Below are 21,148 nucleotides of genomic sequence, written 5' to 3'. Positions count from 1 at the left end.
CTTAGCCTAGAATTCATCACTCTATATGGTAGAATAAAGGAGCACAGTTGGGAAATGTTCTCAAGTAACTCAAGTGAAGTAATCAGGCCTGTGGTAAAATTATTTGATAGAAAGAAACCATGATGTCAATTTTTGTTTCTTATCTAACAGTTCAGGATTATAAAGTTAGACATCTGTTAATATCTGTCCCATAATTGGTACTATGAAGAAAATTAGCTTGCTGGCTCAGTCTGTTAAGCATCTGACTCTTGATTTTGGCTCAGGTCATGATCTCATGGTTCGTGAGATTGAGCCTTGCGTCAGGCTGCCCACTGACACCACAAAGCCTGCTTGGGATTCTCTCTCCCTCTCTCTTTCTCTGCCCCTTCCCCTCTCATGCACACATGTGCTTTCGCTCTCTCTCTCTCTCTTTCTCTCTCTCTCAAAATAAATAGATAAACTTAAAAATAAAGTAAAATAAAATTAGCTTACTTGAGAGCTGGGCATCAATAATCATGGAAGATGAAGTTGATGACTGTTCATTATTTGTGCCAATTTGAACCAGGGATGCATTTTTAATGTTATTTTCCTCTATCGTCCAGTTATTCTTATGTAGCAAGCCTTCAATATTGATGACTTTACAGCTAATACCACAGCCTGGCACAACCTGGAAATCTATACACGTACCCAAGGTTTCAGTGTCCAGCTCCTAACAAATAGAAATAGAAGGATTTCTTCTGCTGTTCTAATAATCCAAGGACATCAATAGCATGATCAAAGATTACTGCTGGTTAATTATAAATGTTTAACACATACTACATGTCTGGTTAATTCTAAATGTTTAGAACAAAACCTCAGAATTGTTTAACACCACTCTCTAAAATTTATACCAAGTTCAGAGGAAGAAAACAGAAGTTTTATCAATATTCTCTGTCCTTTCCAGTAGAAAATTACAAGTTAAATATTTAATTCTATTGTCAAGTCAGATTTTCTATTCAATACAGGGCAAAGGGTAACAAAGAACAGGGCCTTTAGTTACCAGGATGCCTCTCTAGTATGATTCTGTGTCCTTAGTAAGCCAAAGGATTTTGGTGGCCATCATTGTTTCCTGGCTCTTTATATCTTCATCCTCTCTGTGGTTTGGTTTGGGTATAAAGAAGCCAGATCAGCAATAGAAAATTGGTAAAAAGGAAAGAACAAATAAAGAAATGGCAACACCAATGGTAGGAATTGCCACATCATAACTGTAAAACTATGTGAGATAATTTACAAAGAACTTATGCAAATCAATGAAAAAAAGGTAAACAATCCTATGAAAAAAATAGGCAAACGATACAAGCAGACAGGTTACAGAAAAAGAAATTCAAATGACCAATGAAAAGATGCTCAACCTTATTCATAATTATGAAAATGCAAAGCCAATGAAAAGATGCTCAACCTTATTCATAATTATGAAAATGCAAAGCCAATGAAAAGATGCTCAACCTTATTCATAATTATGAAAATGCAAAGCCAATGAAAAGATGCTCAACCTTATTCATAATTATGAAAATGCAAAGCAAACCAACAATGAGTAAATACTTTTATTAAATTGGAAAAAATAAAGTCATAACGTGGGGAAATGAGCACTAATAATTTCTGGTGAAAGTATAAACTCATACAACCCTTCATGTGGGTATTGGTAATATTTGTTATGGGGGCACTGGTCATATTCACCAAAATTTAAATGGATGTATTCTTTGACCTAGCAATTGCATTGATAGGCATTTAACATAAATTTGCAAAAGCTAACATGTTAACTGTACATTGTAAGAGACAAAAACCCAATTACACAGTAGAATATAGCCATTAAACATAAGACAGATCTATGTGTCTTAATATGGAAAAATTATTTAATAAAATAAAAAAACAGGTACCAAAGATTGGTCACTGTGAACTTTCTATGTAAAATCTAAAAAGTAATATAGTATGTGAAGTGTACCTGTATAAAGCTGCTACAGTAGTCCCTCCCACCACCTATAGTTTCACTTTCCTTGGTTTCAGTTACCCATGGTCAACTGTGGTCTAGAAGCAGATGATCCTCCTTCTGATATAGCATCAGAAGGCCGATTATAGTATAATGCTGTGTCGTAATACCTACATCATTCACCTCACTTCACCGCATCACATAGGCATTTTATCACCTCACATCATCACAAGAAGGGGGAGTACAGTACAATAAGTGAGAGAGAGAGAGAGAGAGAGAGAGACAACATTCACATAACTTTTATTATATGTTGTTATAATTATTCTATTTTATTGTTGTTAATCTCTTACTGTGACTGATCTATAAATTAAACTTTATCATAGCTATATGCATAGAAGAAAACATGGTATATATATAGGGTTCAGTACTCTGCAGTTTCAAGCATCCACTCAAGGTCTTGGAACATATCCCCTGCAGATAAGGGGAGATCACTGTATTTTAAAATAATATTAACAGGTTACCACTTATTAAATTTTGGAGAGAGGAATTATGAAAGTAGGCAGGGAATGACGCTTTCCTTTTTCATTATGTAAGTCGCTGAACTATCTGAATATAGGGTTCAGTACTCTGCAGTTTCAAGCATCCACTCAAGGTCTTGGAACATATCCCCTGCAGATAAGGGGAGATCACTGTATTTTAAAATAATATTAACAGGTTACCACTTATTAAATTTTGGAGAGAGGAATTATGAAAGTAGGCAGGGAATGACGCTTTCCTTTTTCATTATGTAAGTCGCTGAATTATCTGAATTTCCTACCATAAATATACATTCTATTTTAATTTTTTAGTCAAAGGAGTTATCTGTGTAATAAAATTACAGTTAATATCTGTTTTCATCTTTATACTCTTCTGAATGAAGAAACTAAGACATACTGTACAATAAAATGAGAAAATACAAGTCTCTCTAGCCTCCTACCAACTATATATGTAAACTATAGTCAAAAGCCAGTTTGGATTCGGTCTGGGTAATTCCTGTAGAAAACTACTACATTAATCAACAAAAGAAAAATTGTACCTGCTTGCAGTACTTTGTTATAGCTGCTCCTAGAGGGTGTTCTCTGTTACTTTGAGCAGTTCCCACAATGGCCAGGATCTTACTGCGTGATAATCTGTTACTTTCCACTAGAACCTTTACTTGANAATGGTTCCAGTTTTATAAAATACCACTACCTTTACCTGTAAGAAAATTACAATACACTGCAACTGTATGACTTAATAATCCTTAATGTCACCTTTCCAGAAATGAGAAAAAGGTTTACTGTGACAGATAAATATTTTGTTTCTTAATATATTGATATTTGACTTAACTGGAGTTAAAGTCTCTTTAGGTGAACAAAACTAAGGAATAATAAGGGAAAAAATACTCTTAGTTAACATCTAATAGCCCTCCCGTGCAAATATTCAACCATACTGTGACTATATGCTAAACAACTAGAAATAATTGTTAAGAGTTGACTGTTAATAAGTAATAAAGAAATAACTCTGTGCCTGCAAGGAAAGAAATGCTTTCAATACTAAAGAATTCTAGAACTGTAGTGACAATCTGGGCAGTAGTCATATAATTATAAGAGAAAGGTAAGTAATTAAGTTGGAAATGAGCACCAGATAAGACCTGCTGGTTTGCTTTGACTCTATTGGGTCCAGATGAGAAGCCTGGTCTGGGAATAGACACCTGAGGGAACCAATGAGGGAAAAAGCCCAGACTGGGAAAAGGAAGAATCTGGAATTAGAGAACACAGTCACCCCACAGTAACCTTGGAATATGAACCTTGAAAAATGAATAGCTTGAGGAATCAAGATGAAAAGAGATATGACAACTAAATTCAAAACATAATTCTGAACCAGAGAAAAAATAGCTATAAAGATTATTATAGAAACAACTGAGGAAATTGGAAGATGGACTATAGGTTAGATAATAGTATTATATCAATGCTAATTTCTTGATTTTGATCTCTGTACTGTGATTATTTAAGAGAATGTCCTTATTCTTAGGAAAGGAGTCTGATATCTGCAGTGAAGGGTATACAGGGGTTCTTTATACTATTCTTTCTATTCTTCTTTCAATTTGAAATTATATCAAAGTAAATAAAAAATTACTATAAAAACTAATAGACTGTATTGACTAGTTAGGTGAGGTTCCAAATCTGTTCTAAGCTGTGTTCTGTGTTTACTACCTATATGCACCTGTATAATAAGAACATCTTAGAAGGAACACTGCTTTAGTTTAAGTCAAGTAGCCTTGATTGAAATTGTTATGGAAATCCTAATATGATAGAGATGAGGGATAAGATTATATTCCTTAAGGCACGGCTGCAAACTATCAACTAATGGCAAAGGCAAAGAAACTGCAATATAACTATAAGAACTATCTCACAGTGAAGAACACAAACATGGAGTCACATACAAAAATAGCATAATAGACCTGGGCAAATTTTCCTGGGCAAATACCCCTTCAGTTTTCCTGTCCTAAAGACATTTCCGGTCTGAGCTGGAAAAGGACTCCAAGTTTTCTACATCATGGTCTGCTCTATGACAGTAGGTCTAGAGTAGTTTTTGAGATTGCATAGAACTAAGGTCAATCTAGAACAGAACCAAAAATAACATCTTTCCTATCTCAACCCTCAGGATAGTCTCAGAAGAGACTCAGCTTATGGACCATGTGGAAATAATTTAGGATTCTGTGTCTCAATAGGGGTACTATTGCCAGTTTGGATGGGACAATTCTTAGTTCTGGGAACTGTCTTACCTTATGAGCCATCTCCAATGGCTCGCCGCCTTTGATTAATATGCCATTTTGAGCACCTACTCCTGTACCCACCATCACAGCAGTTGGAGTGGCTAGTCCCAGTGAACAGGGGCATGCAATGCACAGAACTGTGATAGAGGCTTGGAAAGCAAAGCGTATTATCGTTTCTGTTCGAGAGATACTTCTGTTATATCCCTTTAGAAGAAAGGCATGAATTTTGGTTATTGATCTAGAGCTGTATAAAACAAAAGGAACAAAGCTTAACTCTATTTAAATAAAATCACAATTTTCAAGTCACACATAATCCTACTTAGCTACCAACAGATACATTTTAGTTACTACTAAGAAAACACTCATTTTTTTTCTTGTATGAATAAAAGAAATTGTGATATTACAGGTAAACAAGTCATAGTCCTAAAATTAGGATTTCAATTTTGCTGATTTCAGAGTTACAAACTATGTAGTTATTCTAAAGAACATGAAAGTCAGCTTTTATCCTCCATATTGAGTGTTTTTATTATGGATTTTCAAAAAAGAGCTGTAAACATGGGACCTAATTCTCAGTAAATTTGATCCTGAACACAGAGAAATCTGAATCTGTGTATACTAAGACCATAAATCTGTCTTTCACACTATACTTTAAAGACAATGGAAAAAAATCACGCAGCATGCAATGGGAGGTTAATCCCATTTCAGTAAAATTCTTTAGAACATTAACAGTGTGAATTGAGTATAGTGGGTAGTATAGCTCTTAGCAACACTGAATATTTGCATGTGTGAGTAAATACAATTGACAATGTCAGGGGAAAGCTCCTAAGACCCCCTTAACTCATGAAAAAAATTCCTAAGAGATACACATTCCACAATACTTCCCAGCAATCCTCTTGTTCAATGTGCAATTAACCAATTTGAACCATTTTTAAAAATTGTATCTTATACTAATGACCATATCATGAGGTAGACACATAGTTTTTATGATTCTACCTGTTCTACTTTTTTTTTACATTTAAATTTTTATCTCAAAACAAAGAACTACAGTAACATTATAATATAAAATCCATTTGGATATATTCAGAACCTGGTCACTGAGAAATGGGAATACTTCCACACTGCATTACTGCCAACCCACTCTTTACTCTTTTTGAGGAGCCACAAGCAAAAGTGCAATTAGAAGTCACATGTTCCAACAAAGCCCCATCCCACAGTTCTGTGAATTTTTATCCCAAGGCTGTATGACCAGAGGAACAGTGAGAACTGGTAACTAAAATAATGCCATAGGCAAGTGTTTGACTAAAGGGCCGGAAGTATGTAAGCATCAAGGAGAAAAAGGGAGATCCTGCAATACATGAAAAAGGGAAGAGACTGTAAGTGTCATGGGGTCCAATTTCCAATTATAAAAATACCGGGAAACTAGATGATTCGTGGGGGTACCCTTGACCTGTGGCAAATGTATATCTCTCCATCTCATCTAACTCTCCGAAATGCTCCAGAGTTAGAAGTCTTCAGTTTGTTTCTTATCCCCTTAAAAGAAAGTTGCAATATCCCCCACAACCTCCAACCAGCACTCTCAAGAAGCCACATGTCCTGATATCACACTCTTCTGTCCTATTTCCACTGTCTGGGTCTAGAATGAAGCAGAGTCCTCCACCCTCATTCTCAAGACTTAAGGAGTTCTCAACTCTCCAATAAGGCAAAGTAGCCAGATGAGACTGAACACCAAAGTTTGGGGAAAAAAAGCCACAGATGCAAATTTCACCCAACAGAAGCAGTGTAATATTTATATACAGAGATGATGTTTAACACATTCTATCCAAAGGGGGACTGTAGAAACAGAGGAAAAGAGTTACAAGGTGATAGTGCACATTCCTATTCTCAAGTGTGGGCTACACTGCACATTTACTCATACTATCTCAAATATATGGGCCCGTAAGGGCATTTGACCTAATACAATGGAAACACGGTAATAAGGGTAATTTCACATGGTAATAGATAAATGAGCAGATAAATAGATAAATAGATAAATGAGCTAAAACAACAACACATTTCAAGTAGATAATAATCATTCAGAAAAATCCTCTCCCAGGGTTAGGGTTACAAAATCAAAGTTAGCTATGAACATTCTCTTCTGAATTCTTTTCAAGTTATGACTTGTAACCAAAATGAAAAAATCTACATCAATAAGAGAAAGGATAATAAGCATATCATCATTTCAATAGATGCAGAAAAAGCATTTGACAAAATACAACATGCATTCATGATAAAAATCCTCAACAAAGCAGATTTGTAGGGAACATATCTCAACATAATGAAGGCCATTTATGAAAAACCCACAGATAATATCCTCAATGGAGAAAACCTGGGAGTTTTTCCCCAAAAGCCATTAACAAGAATGTCCACTCTCACCACTTTCATTCAACATAGTACTAGAAGTTCTAGCCACAGCAATTAGACAACAAAAAGAAAGAAAAGGCATCCAAACTGGTAAGGAAGAAGTAAAATGTTCACAATATGCACATGACATGATATTATATATAGAAAACCCGAAAGAGTCCACCAAAAAAATTAAATGCTAGAACTGATAAAAAGTCCTATAAAGTTGCAGGATATAAAATCAATCTACAAAAAAACTGCTGTAGTTCTATACACAAATAATGAAGCAGCAGAAAGAGAAATTAAGACAACAATTCCATTTACAATTTCATGAAAATAATGGATACCTAGGAATAAACTTAACCAAAGAGGTAAAAGACCTGTACTCTAAAAATTATAAAACACTGTTGAAAGAAATTGAGGATGACACAAAGAAATGGAAAAACATTGTCGATAAATCTTTAACAAAGCAAGAAGATATATACAATGGAAAGAAGACAGCCTCCTCAACAAATGNACCTAAGCGAAAGTCGGACGCTTAACCGACTAAGCCACCCAGGCGCCCCGACCACTTTCTTACACCATACAAAAAATTAAATTCAAAATGGATTAAAGACTTAAATCTGAGACATGAAACCATAAAAATCCTAGAAGAGAACACAGGCAGTAACTTCACTGACATTGGTCATAGCAACTTTTATTTTAGATAGGTCTCCTAAGGCAAGGGAAATCAAAGGAACAATAAGCTATTGGGACTACACCAAAAGAGAAAGTTTCTGAACAGTGAAGGAAACAATCAACAGAATTAAAAGGCAAACTCTGGAATGGGAGAAGATATTTGTAAGGATATATCTGATAAAATGTTAGTATCCAAAATCTGTAAAGAACTTATCAAATTCAACACCTAAAAACCAATCCAATTACAAAATGGGCAGAAGACATGAACATACATTTCTCCAAAGAAGACATACATATGGCCAAAAGACACATGAAAAGATGCACATCATCACTTATCATCAGGGAAATGCAAATCAAAACTATAATGAAATATCACCTCATACCGGTCAGAATGGCTAAAATCAACAACATGAGAAACAACAGATGTTGACGAGGATGTGGAGCAAAAGGAAACCTCTTTTACTGTTGGTGGGAACTGATGTAGCCACTGTGGACAGTACAGAGGTTACTCAAAAAGTTAAAAATAAAAGTACCCTATGAACCAGTAATTGCACTACTGGGTATTTACTCAAAGAATACAAAAACAATAATTCAAAGGGTTACATGCACCAGTATGTTTATAGCACCATTATTTACAGTAGGCAAGATATGGAAGCAGCTCCACTGTCCATCAATTGATGAATACATAAAGAAGATGTGGTATATATTTATAATGGACTATTACTTAGCCATAAAAAGGAATAAAATCTTGTCATTTGCAACCACATAGATGGAGCCAGACATTATAATGCTAAGCAAAATAAGTCAGTCAGAGAAAGACAAATATCATATTTGTCTCATATGTGGAATTTCACTCATATTTCACTCATATGTGGAATTTAAGAAACAAAACAAATGAATAAAGGAAAAAAATAGAAAGATACAAGCCTAGAAACAGGCTCTTAACTATATAGAGGGGAGGTGGTTGGGGGGATGGATTAAATAGGTGACAGGGATTAAGGAGTACACATGTCATGATGTGATGTGTGATGGATGGAATTGTTGAATCACTATATGGTACACCTTAAACTAATATAACACTGTTAGCTAAATGGAATTAAAATTAAAACTTAAAAAATTTAAATCAACTATTAAAATCTCTTGGAAAAGAAGTCAAGATGGTGGAGAAGCAGGGGGACCCTAAACTTGCCTTGTCCCTCAAACACAGCTACATAAATATCAAATCATTCCAAACAACGAAGAAACTGATCTGAGGGCTGAGAGAACAAAACTGCACATCTACAGGTAGAAAAACAACTACCTCATGGAAGGTTGGATCTGCGGAGGTTGATTTGAGGGAGAATAGAACTGCAGGTGCTATGGAAGGGAGGGAGCCCTGATTAGAGAGAGAGGAGCAAGAGAGTGAGGGCAAGAGTGAAGCAGCAGGCAGGGGACTGCACAAGTAAAATACTTCTCCCAAATCACTAAGAAAAGGAAATCAGCTGACTGCCAATTAGGGAGGTTGGAGACCTGGAAGCAGGCAGCATGGTCTGAAGATCCTGTTGGTCACATGGGTAGAAACAATTCTCCTTCTTGGAGTGCATTTGAGAGTGGTGGCATGGCCTCTCCAGGGATAAAAGAATTAGCAGCGTCAATGTGCTGCCCTGATCTCTAGCATAGGAACAAAGATACTGGCTGAGGGGAGCAAAACCAGGTACTGGCTATGTGCTGCACTTTACCACAAGCTCCAAACTACTGCAAACCCGTGCAAGAACTTTTATGAGACAAACCAGCAAATGGCACAAGTGCAGTGAGACCCTCCCCCAGGGGATCAGTGCAGGTCTGAATCATGCAGGTCCCTAAAATTTGAAGTTTTAAAACCCAGCTGCATCCCTGATATAAAACACACAAGTACTGTACCTGGCAGGAAGGCAGCTCAGATACAGACAGGGTAGGGGCTCCTGGGTGGCTAAGTCGGTTAAGCGTCCAACTTCGGCTCAGGTCATGATCTCATGGTTCATGGGTTTGAGCCCTGTGTCTGGCTCTGTGCTGACAGCTCAGAGCCTGGAGCCTGCTTCAGATTCTGTGTGTCTCTCTCTCTCTGACCCTCCCCTGCTCACGCTGTCTCTATCTCTCTCAAAACTAAATAAAACATTAAAAAAAAAGATACAGATAGGGTAAAGGCAGAAATCTGACAGAAGCCAGAGACAGAAGAGGAGTGACTGTTTGCTCTTCTGTGAGGGCTACTTGAAGACTGGCCTGAAGGAACTCCCCACTATGGGTAGGAGAGGGCTGTCACCATTCCCTCCTCCCTGGCCCACCCATCAGCACTGACAGACTACTGAGCAACACAGGACACCCCAGTGGAGAACAGAGCTGCTTATATCAAGCCCTGTCCCTCTGCACTCTGCAGGTGCATCTCCTCTAGGGCAAGTCCTCTTGAATATAAGTGCAGCAGGGCCCTCCCCCAGAAGACCAGCACAAAGCCTTTGCATCCACCACTAAGTCTACTGATTGTAGAGTGCTGCAACACTTCAACTCTATGGGAAATAGGATCTGGCTTCATTTTTTTCCCCTCATCAGGCTTGTTTTAAATTTTTTTAATTACATTTATTTATTTTTGAGAGACAGAGTGAGACACAGCATGAGTGGTGAGGGGCAGAGAGAGGAGACACAGAATCTGAGCCAGGGTCCATGCTCTGAGCAAGTATTCAGAACAGAGCCCGATGTGGGGCTCAAACCCACGAACCATGAGATCATGACCTGAGCAGAAGTCAGATAAACCGACTGAGCCATCCAGGCGCCCCATCATAAGGCTTGTTTTAACAAAGAGACCAAAACATACCTGGTCAAAATTTGCAACACAGTAGACAAGGTCCAAACAACCCCCACTGCAAGCAAGGAGAAATTCTGCAGAGGACTGAATACAGGAGCAGCCAAATCACAAGAGCAGATTACATATAGGATGCTTTTATTTTTTTGGACCTCTTCTTAATATAGCCATTTCTCTCAGGAGCAGGAATATAACAGGCTTTCCTAATAATCACACACACACACACACACACACACACACACACACACACACACACACTGGACCTAGAAAAAATGACAAGATGGAGGAATTAACCCCAAAAGAAAGAACAGGAAGAAGTAATGACCAGGTTTTTAATAAATACAGATACAAGTAAGATATCTGAACCTGAATTTAAAACAATTATAAGGATACCAGCTGGGCTTCAGAAAAGCATAGAAGACACTAGAGAATTCCTTACTGCAAAGATAAAGGAACTAATAACTAGTCAGGCCAAAATCAAAAATGCTATACCAAGATGCAAATCTACCTGGATGGTAACAATGAGGATGGACAAAGCAGAGGAACAAATCACTGATATAAAAGATAAAATTAGGGTCGCCTGGGTGGCTCAGTTGGTTAAGTGTCCAATTTCGGCTCAGGTCATGATCNATAAAGTGTAATAAAATTTATATCATAGGAGTCCTAAAAGAAGAAGAGAGAGAAAAAGCGGCAAAATGTTTATTTGAGCAAGTTACAGCTGAAAACTTCCTTGATCTGGGGAAAGAAACAGACGTCAAAATCATGAAGCAGAGAACTCCCATTAAACTCAACAAAAAAGCCAGTCATCAATCAAGACATATCTTAGTCAAATTTACAAAATACACAGACAAGGAAAGAATCCTGAAAACAAAAGGAAAAAAGTCATTAATCTAAAGGGAAGACAGATCAGGTTCACAGCAGATCTCTCCACAGAAACTTAGCAGGCCAGAATGGAGCGACAAGATATATTCAACACGCTGAATGGAAACAATACGTAGCCAAGAATACTGTATCTGAGAAGGCTGTCATTCAAAGTAGAAGAATAGATAAAGAGTTTCCCAGACAAACACAAACGAAAAGATCTCATGACCACTAAACCAGCCCAGCAAGAAATATTAAAGGGGGAAAAAAAGACCAAATGCAACAACGACTAGAAAAGAATAGAGAACATCACCAGAAACACCAACTTTACAGGTAACACAATGGCACTAAATTCATATATACCCAAATCACTCTGAATATAAATGGACTAAATGCTCCAATAAAAAGACAGTGTATCAGAATGGATAAAAAACAAGACCCATCTATATGCTGCCTATGAGACTCGTTTTATACTTAAAGACACCTGCAGATTGAATGTTAGAGGATACAAAACCACCAATCATGCTAATTTACATCAAAAGAAATATTTTTTTAATTTATTTTTTTTAATGTTTTATNAAGAAGGCTCATTATATCATAATAGCTCTATCAATCAAGAATATCTAAAAATTATGTCTGACCCCTAGTTGACAACACCTAAATATAGAAATCAATTAATAACAAACAAAGAAACTCAGTGATAATAATACAGTAATAGTAGGGTTCATTAACACCCCACTTACAGCCATGGACAGATCATCTAAGCAGAAAATTAACAAAGAAACAATGGCTTTGAATGACACAATGGACCAATGGACATAACAGACATATGCAGATCATTTCATCTTAAAGTAGCAGAATACATATTCTTTTTGAGTGCACATGGAACATTCTCCAGATCACATGCACTGGGTCACAAATGAGCCTTCCACAAGTACAAAAAGACTGAAATCATACCATGCATGGTTTCCAACCACAATGCTATGAAACTTGAAGTCAAAAACAAGATAAAAATTGGAAAGACAACATGTAAATGGAGGGTAAAGGACATCATATTAAAGAATTAATGGGTTAACTAGGAAATTAAAGAAGAAATTTAAAAAATACATGGAAGCAAATGAAAATGAAAACAAAACAGTCCAAAACCTTTGGGATACAGCAAAGGCAGTCCTATGAGGAAAGTATATTGCAATTCAAGCCTATATCAAGAAGAAAAGTCTTAAATAAACCAACCTACTCTTACACCTAAAAGAGCTAGCAAACCACACACACACACACACAAACACACACAAACAATAAATGAAGCCTAAAGCCAGCAGAAGAAGGGAAATAATAAAGATTAGGCCAGAAATAAATGATATAGAAACAAAAGAAATCAGTAGAACAGATCAAAGAAACTAAAAACTGGTTCACTGAAAGAATTAATAAAACTGATAACCCCCAGCAAGGCTTATCGATAAGAAAAGAGAGGGTACCTGGGTGGTTTAGTCAGTTAAGCATCTGACTTCAACTCAGGTCATTATCTCATGATTCATGAGTTCAAGTCCTGCATTGGGTGAGCCCTAGCCCCACTTCAGATGAGCTCAAGCCCTGCTTCAGTGAGCCCTGCTTCTCTCTCTCTCTCTCTCTCTGCTCCTCACTCTCTCTCAAAGAAAAGAAAGGACCCACATAAATAAAATCACTAATGAAAAAGGAAATCACATTCAACACTACATTAATATAAGCCATTATAAGAGACTATCTTGAAAACTTATATGCCAACAAATGTGGCAATCTGGATGAAATGGACACATTTCTTTAAGAAAATACAAAGTAAGAAAACTAAAACAGGAAGAAATAGAAAATTTGAACAGACTTATTACCAGGAAACAAAGAAATTCAATCAGTAATCAAAATTCTCCCAACAAACAAAAGTCCAGGACCAGATGAATTCCCACAAGAATTCTACCAGACATTTAATTTCTTTTTTGTTTTTTTTTTAAATTTAATTTTGAGGCAGAGAGAGACAGAGCATGAGTGGTGGAGGGGCAGAGAGAGAGGGAGACACAGACTCTGAAACAGTCTCCAGGCTCTGAGCTAGCTGTCAGCACAGAGCTTGACACAGGGCTTGAACCCATGAACCATGAGATCGTGACCTGAGCCGACGTCAGATGCTTAACCGACTGAGCCACCCAGGTGCCCCTCTACCAGAAATTTAAAGAAGAGTTAAAACCTATTCTTCTCAAACTGTTCCAAAAAATAGAAATAAAAGGAAAACTTCCAATCTCATTCTATGAAGCCAGCATTACCATGATTCCAAAACCAGACAAAAACACCACTAAAAAGAGACTTACAGGCCAATATCCTTAATGAACATGGATGCAAAAATTCTTAACAGGATACTAGCAAACTGAATCCAATAGTACATTAAAGTATTATTCATCGTGATCACCGTAGGATTTATTCCCAGACTGCAGGGATTATTCAATATTCAATCAATGTGATATACCACATCCATAAAAGAAAGGATAAAAACCACATGATCCCCTCAAAAGATGCAGAAAAAGCATGTGACAAAATACAGCATCTATTCTTTTTTTATTTTTTTTTAATAGTTTATTGTCAAATTAGTTTCCACATAACACTCAGTGCTCATCCCCACAAGTGTCCTCCTCCATGCCCATCCCCCCCTCCCCCCACATCCATCAGTCCTCAGTTTTTGTCAGCATTCAAGAGTCTCTCATGGTTTGCTTCTCTCCCTTTCCCCCACCATTTCTGCCCTTCTTCTCCCCCTTGTTCCTCCGTCAAGTTCCTCCTAATCCTCCTATACGTGCAAACATATGATATTTGTCCTTCTCTGCCTGACTTATTTCGCTCAGCATAACACCCTCAAGGTCCATCCATGTTGCCACACATGGCCAGATTTCATTGTTTCTCATTGCCATGTAGTATTCCATGGTATAGATAAACCACATCTTCTTGATCCATTCATCTGTATACAGCATATATTCTTGATAAAAGCCCCCAACAAAGTAGGGATAGATGCGACATACCTCAATATGATAAAGGCCACATATGAAAGACCCACAGTTGGTATCATCCTCAATGGGGAAAAACTGAAGCTTTTTGTCTACGGTCAGAAACAAGACAGGGATGTCCACTCCCACCATTACTATTTAACATACTTTGGAAGTCTTTGCCTCAGCAATCAGACAACAAAAAGAAATAAAAGACATCCAAATTGACAAGGAAAAAGCCAAACTTTCACCATTCACAGATGACATGATATTCTATGTAGAAAACTGAAACACTCCATCAAAAAAATGTTAGAACTGACACATGAATTCAGCAAAGTTGTAGAACATAAAATCAATGTTTAGAAATCTGCATTTCTGTACACCAATAACGAAGCAGCAGAAACAGAAATGAGGACTCAATCCCATTGACAACTGCACCAAAAACCCTAAGATAACTAGGAATAAACCTAACAGAAAGGTAAAATATCTATACTCTGAAAACTATAGAACACTTATAAAAGAAATTGAAGAGGACACGAAGAAATGGAAAAGCATTCCATGCTCTTGATTGGAAAAACATTGTTAAAATGTCTATGCTACACAAAGCAATCTTCATAATTAATGCAATTCCAATCAAAATTGCACCAGCATTCTTTTCAAAGCTAGAACAAATAATCCAAAAATGTATATGGAACCACATAAAAACCCAGATAGCCAAACCAATCTTGAAAAAGAAAAGCAAAACTGGAGGCATCAGAATTCTGAACTTCAAGTTATATTACAAAGATGTAGAGGATGGGCTAAATAGGTAATGGGCCTAGGAAGGCACTTGTTATGATGAGCACTCGGTACTATATGTAAGTGATGAATCACTATATTCTCCTCTTGAAAACAATATTATACTATATGGTAACTAACTAGAATTTAAGTAAAAATGGGATTATTTATAAAAAATAAAATGAATAAAATAATATCTCTTAAAAAACAAAATGGAGAAATACTAAACCTCTAAAAAATACCAGTAGTTTCACATGCTCATCCAGAGGGCTCTACCACTAGACAGGTGGTAAAAGTGCTTAAAAAAAAGTGAGTCTTGAAGACGGCGGAGAAGTAGGGAGCTCCGTACATTGCACTCGCCCCCATATCTCACACAGAAAAGATCTGAAGCCATAGGAAACCTTACAGAATTAAAGAGATTGGGATAAAAACAACGCAGAATCCACTGAGAAAGCCATCTAACGTGAGTGCGAACTGGGGAAGATAAAATCAGGCTGGGATCAGAGACTCAGAGGGACCGGGGCAATCCCCCTCTGCGGGGAGTGAGAGGGGAAAGAGAGAGGCCAAAACTACTCAAGACACAGTCCCTGTTGCTGGGTAACAGAAAAACCTCTGCTCGGGACACAGAAGGACAGTGCGCGCCAAATTCCCGCGCCAACTCGTCCTGGAGGGGCCATGCACCGACCACTCCTTTGTACTCCTGGCTCAGCTGGACCCCTAGAGGGGCCGAGCCCGACCGCGCCTCCACGCCCCTGCCTTGGCAGGATCCCTAGAGGGGAGGCGAAGGGCTTAAAACTGGGAGGTTTGCCCGCGAGATCATGTTTCGGATGATGAGATACAGAGGGTCCCGGATTCCCCTTCTCCAGCGGACCCAAGGCACCCCCCAGCAAACCCCCGACCTTGCTCCCCAAGCAGACCTGGAAGAGAAGGGAGCAGCAGCTTCTGGCTCAATCTCCAGGGCTAGGCAAGAGGCTTGGAATTGCCCTGAGGGGATCGCCTGCAAGGTTGTGGCTACCACAATTTCAGTGGGGCGCGAGGACTGGGATTTGGAAACGAGGCCTGGCCTCGGTTAAAGAGCACGACCCACTCTGGCTGCACCCCCAGCACGGGCAGTTTACACACCCAAAAATGTGAGGTGCAGCGCTTGGTTCAAGAAGGGACTGGAGCGTCGCCACTCTCCTCCCCACAACCGCCAAGGCAGAACTCCCACCTGACACATTGGATCAAAACACGCCCATCACTGCTAGAGAGCTGCACTCTTTTTTTTTTCCCCTCTTTTGTCCGGAACACTGACCTGATTAATACTGGTAACCGGCTTGCTTAAACAGTCACATTTTGTCCATTCTGTAGATGTAAATTCTACACCTACCTACCTTTTCATCTCTTTTTCTCAGGAGTGATTAGACTATACAGGTTCTCTGGATAACACCAGCGTCCTTCTCTCAACTATGCAACCATATTCCACCCATTAGCTCTTTGAAAAAAAGCTTCTTATCCCTTCTGCCTGTTCATTCTACTTCCAATTTTGCCTCATCCCTGCCCATCTTCTCTCTCCTTCTCTATGCTCTTCAACCAGCACTGCATACACATGGCTATTTAATTGTAGCTGAGAAATCCGGTCATATGCTTTAAACCGTTCTTTGTCCATCGGTTTTCTTCTTTTTTCCTTTTCTTTTCTTCCTTTTGACTTTTTCATGTATTTTTTATTTTCTATTATTCGCCTTCCCTCCTCCGACTTTTCTCTTAACTTTTTTGTTTTCCCTCTCGGTTTGCATGTTAGTTGGATTTGTCTCTGTGGTTTGTGTGCCTCTGCTCCCTGTGTGTTTATCTGTCCGTTTTCTTCTCCAGGGCTACCTTAAGGAACAGGCCAAAGTACACAAGGTGGAGAGTCCCAAATATCACTACGAGTAGGAAAATAAAATAACCAAGGTCGCAACGAGAGACCAAGAGATANGCTGAGAACAAACTGAGAACTGATGGGTGTTGGGGGGGAAGGGGGGAGATGGACATGGAGGAGTGCACTTGTAGGGATGAGCACTGGGTGTTATATGGAAACCAACTTGACAGTAAACTATTTGTAAAAATAAAATAAATAGATAGACACTTTAGTGGGGGGAAAAAAAAAGTGAGTCTTGGGGCACCTGGTCGGCTTAGTTCCTTGAGCATCCGACCTCTGCTCAGGTCATGGTCTCACAGTTTGTGAGTTCGATCCCTACATCCGGCTTGCTGCTGTCAGTGCAGAGCCTGCTTTGGATTCTCTGTTCCCCTCTCCCTCCCCTCCCTGATTGTATTCTCTCTTCAAAAATAAATAAACATTTAAAAATAAAAGTGGGTCTGCTACAAGGGAAGATTTTGCTTGGTCCACTGAGGGGAGAAAGGATTTCTAGAATTAACTTTCCCTTCTCTGACTCCATCCAAAATTGGAATCCATCAACCACAATTAAATACAATGTCTATTTTAGTAATAATTGTAGATTTCAAGTAATACTACATATAATCTTCAACAAGGAAAAAAGTTGCAAAGGAGACCAGTAGCTTTTTAATAAAGGCACAGAACTTTCCTGAGAAGTTAAACTGGAGAGTTTCCACCTGAAGGANTACTGTATCATGTACTCTGCAATAACATATTACATTTCTCTCTAAGAAATACTCCTGTTTAGTGCACCTTTACTTTTCCAGTATCAAATCTTCTACACTATAACCTCTCTTTAAGCACTTCCCTCTAACCTTAATTTCCTTATGTTCCCATTACTTGATAAAATTACTTTACACTTAAAGAACTAAATATTTATGTAATAAAACTAGAAGATAAAATAAATAAAACTCAAGTTAATTTTCTCTGCAGAGCTGTATGGAAGTGAGGAAAGTGCTCGTATTTAATTCTTCTCTGCCCTCCACACTCCTGGACATTTGCTTTCCAGTAAGTCTGGGGTTGGGGAAGGTGCACCTTACTCTTATTCTCCTATATGCCCTTTTGAGGTAATATTAGAACCCAAGGGGAAAACGTTGGCAAAGTTGTCATACACCAAGCAGCCAATTACTCCTGAAATGAAGGAAGGTTCATATGGTCTCTCCTAAAAAGAAGAGAATGTCCAAGAGATAAAATGTTTTAAAAAACCCACTGTCGATAACAGTTAACCTCAGCACTGGGTTCATCTGAGTGCTTAGGAAAATAAAGGAATCAAGTAGCAGTATTCAGAAAGTTATGGGTTACAATCTGATGAGGTCTCTCTCTCACTCAGGGAGAGGTTGCTTTTTCATGTTGGTAGGGAGGCAGGAAGGAGGCATGGCTTAGGCACTGGTGGTGGTCTCCTTAATGGGCTGGATGCTGTTGATCTCCACAATGAGACCTTTGTCAGCTCTAGTGGCCTCTTTTACCTAACCTTCAAAGGCTCATGTAATTTCCTCAAAAGTCCTGGCATGGGTATCAGGGACTTTGAAAAAGATGAAGACCAAGAAGATAACGAGGAAGCCAGTGAAGACAATAAAAACGTAGGCTCCTAAATAGAATCCAGCTGAGGGGGAAGAGCAGCCCAACCAAAGAGTTGGAGGTCCAGCTGGAATAACCAGCCTCTGCCATTGCAGCTGGGTGGGGTACATGAATGAAGAGTTTGGACACAATAAACCAGGGAATGGAGCCCGGGGCAATTTCAAAAAAAGCATGAAGATCAAGACAGCTACAATACAGACAAAGCTCTTCCAATTATACTTGGCCTTTAATTACAAAGAAACATACATGAGGATGGAACAAAAAGCCATGTCTCCAAGGTTAATCAGAAGTAGAGTCTACCTTCCTGCTCTTTCGACCAGAAACAGAGAAACTACAGTGAAGATGGTATTAACCATACCCACACCAATGGTGGTATAGACTGGCTCCCCAATACCTGCATCTTTGAAGACTTCTATTGAGTAACGACACAGCAGTGCTGTGCTCAAAGCATTTGAGAGAGATGCTGGGAGAGCTGGAGTATGGTGGAAATGACAATATGCTGTCAGTAACTGGGCACTCTGAATAGCTCAACACAGCTTTTCTTGTGCCATCCTAGCACTCTCATCTTTCATCTCCTGATGTCCTGCCTGAGTCACATCCTGGGTGCCCCACAATCATTCGAGGATCTCCTTAGCACACTCCTCTTCCTTTCTGTTAATGACCAAGAATCTAGGACTTTCAGGGAAAAGTGCTGTACTTTGTAGGACAGCTAGAATGATGATGAAGCCTAAGAACAGGGGCCCCAAAGCTCTTCAGTCTCCAAGATGACTTTCAGACCAAAAATCTGAGCCACCAGAATCCTGGCAACAATGCCCAGCTAGAGAAATGCCAAAGCTCCCCCCACCCCATAGGGCAGTAGGAGATATCTCTCCAATGTACATGGGCAAAAAACCTGTGCAGTATCCACAGAAGAGACCAATAATCTATTGGCCCAAGATCAGCATTTCAACAGACTCTGCTACTCTGGAGAACCCCATAAGGCAACCACCAGCAACAGCCAATAGGCTGTCAATAAGCACTGAATCATGCCTGCCAAAGTGGTTGACAAAAGTCCAATGTAAAAGGAGCCAATCATACCACTAATGGAGAAGATGGCCACAGACAAGGACCAGAGGGACGTGAGTACCACCTCAGTGGGAGAGTCTTCTAATCTCTTTTCCAAAGAGTAATTGAGAAAATCTTTCATAATTGTCTCAGGAGCCCTGATGACTCCAGTGTCGTAGCCAAACTGGAAAGAGTCTATTGTATCAATAGAGATGGCAAAGAGACTTGCTGTGTTTCCCTAGCCCTAATTTAATTCTTTTCCACTCTTCAATAAATACCTAGGAGTGAGATCCCAGAGATACGTCTTCTAGCCAACAAAACCTTCAAAATGTCCTTCTTGGCAGTAAGTTTTTCTTCAGGTCCCCAGTAAGGCCCTACATCTCACCCTCACTCTCCTGATTCTACTTGTTCTCTAAATGAAGGGACAGGTGCACCTGGGTGGCTCAGTTGGTTAAGCATCTGACTCTTGATTTTGGTTCAGGTCATGATCTCGTGGTTTTTGAGTCTTGAGTCCCTGCGAGTCCTGGGATTCTCTGTCTTCCTCTCTCTCTGTCCATCCCCTGCTCATGTTCTATCTTTCTCACTTTCAAAATATACATTTAAAATGAGTGAATGAATGAATAAATAAATAAATAAAGGGACAAACAACATGAAACAGTGTACAGCATGGTATTTTTTAAAATAAAGAAACACAACAAAGTAAGACTTTCTTAGTAGTAATGGCTTTACAGTGCTAGGCTCTTACAAAGCTCTCAAATACTTAAACTAAGTGTTCATCTAAGAGATATTTATCTAGATAGAAACAGAGTTGGGAGGGACGTTCATAGATATGAAAGCTTATGTTTTAATATATATGTGCATGTTTTCACCTACATTCATTCCAATCTTGCAATTTAGGTATTATTATCACTACATTACAGATGACAAAACCGAGGATAACAGAAGTGACTTAAAGGTTATCTCTAGGGGTGCCTCAGTGGTTCAGTTGGTTAAGTGTCTAACTTGGGTCAGGTCATGATCTCATGGTTTGTAAGTTCAAGCCCCACGTTGGTCTCTGTGCTGACAGCTCAGAGCCTAGAACCTGATTCAGATTCGGTGTTAGGTTGACTTACGATCACACTGATCTTCAGTTTCCTCATCTATAAAATGAGATTCTAATAACGCCCATCCTGCATAACTTGCAGGATTCATGAAAGTTATTTATGTAAGTTAAATAAGAGGATATACTGGATGATATATTGGAAAAAAAGCTGAGATCCCAAGGATTTTCTCAATATATCTATAGTGCTTCAAGAAAGCAAAGTTATGTTTCGAATGAGGCTGGTATAAAATATAAAAGTTCAGTACTTGCTTTGGGAAAATCACAAGT

The 21,148-nt window shown here is 38.7% G+C and overlaps 1 protein-coding gene and 1 pseudogene across 1 annotated transcript in view; both read right to left on the bottom strand.

The window, feature by feature from the left end:
- Window positions 1–21,148, bottom strand: part of ATP7A (ATPase copper transporting alpha) — a gene marked incomplete at its 3' end in the record, with an annotated part of 73,629 nt that overhangs the window by 10,666 nt on the left and 41,815 nt on the right. Inside the window, 4 exon segments of the mRNA XM_077752931.1 lie at window positions 472–688; window positions 3,021–3,145; window positions 3,148–3,181; window positions 4,752–4,946. Of these exon segments, the coding sequence (XP_077609057.1) occupies window positions 472–688; window positions 3,021–3,145; window positions 3,148–3,181; window positions 4,752–4,946 (571 nt within the window).
- Window positions 18,537–20,970, bottom strand: LOC144222439 (solute carrier family 2, facilitated glucose transporter member 3 pseudogene; annotated as a pseudogene).

The sequence above is a fragment of the Crocuta crocuta genome, unplaced genomic scaffold, assembly GCF_008692635.1.
Source record: "Crocuta crocuta isolate KB4526 unplaced genomic scaffold, BGI_CrCroc_1.0 scaffold1353, whole genome shotgun sequence".
In the NCBI taxonomy this organism is placed as follows: Eukaryota; Metazoa; Chordata; class Mammalia; order Carnivora; family Hyaenidae; genus Crocuta; species Crocuta crocuta.
The sequence above is the reverse complement of the archived record's forward strand: the minus strand, read 5'-3'. Positions and strand labels throughout refer to the sequence as shown.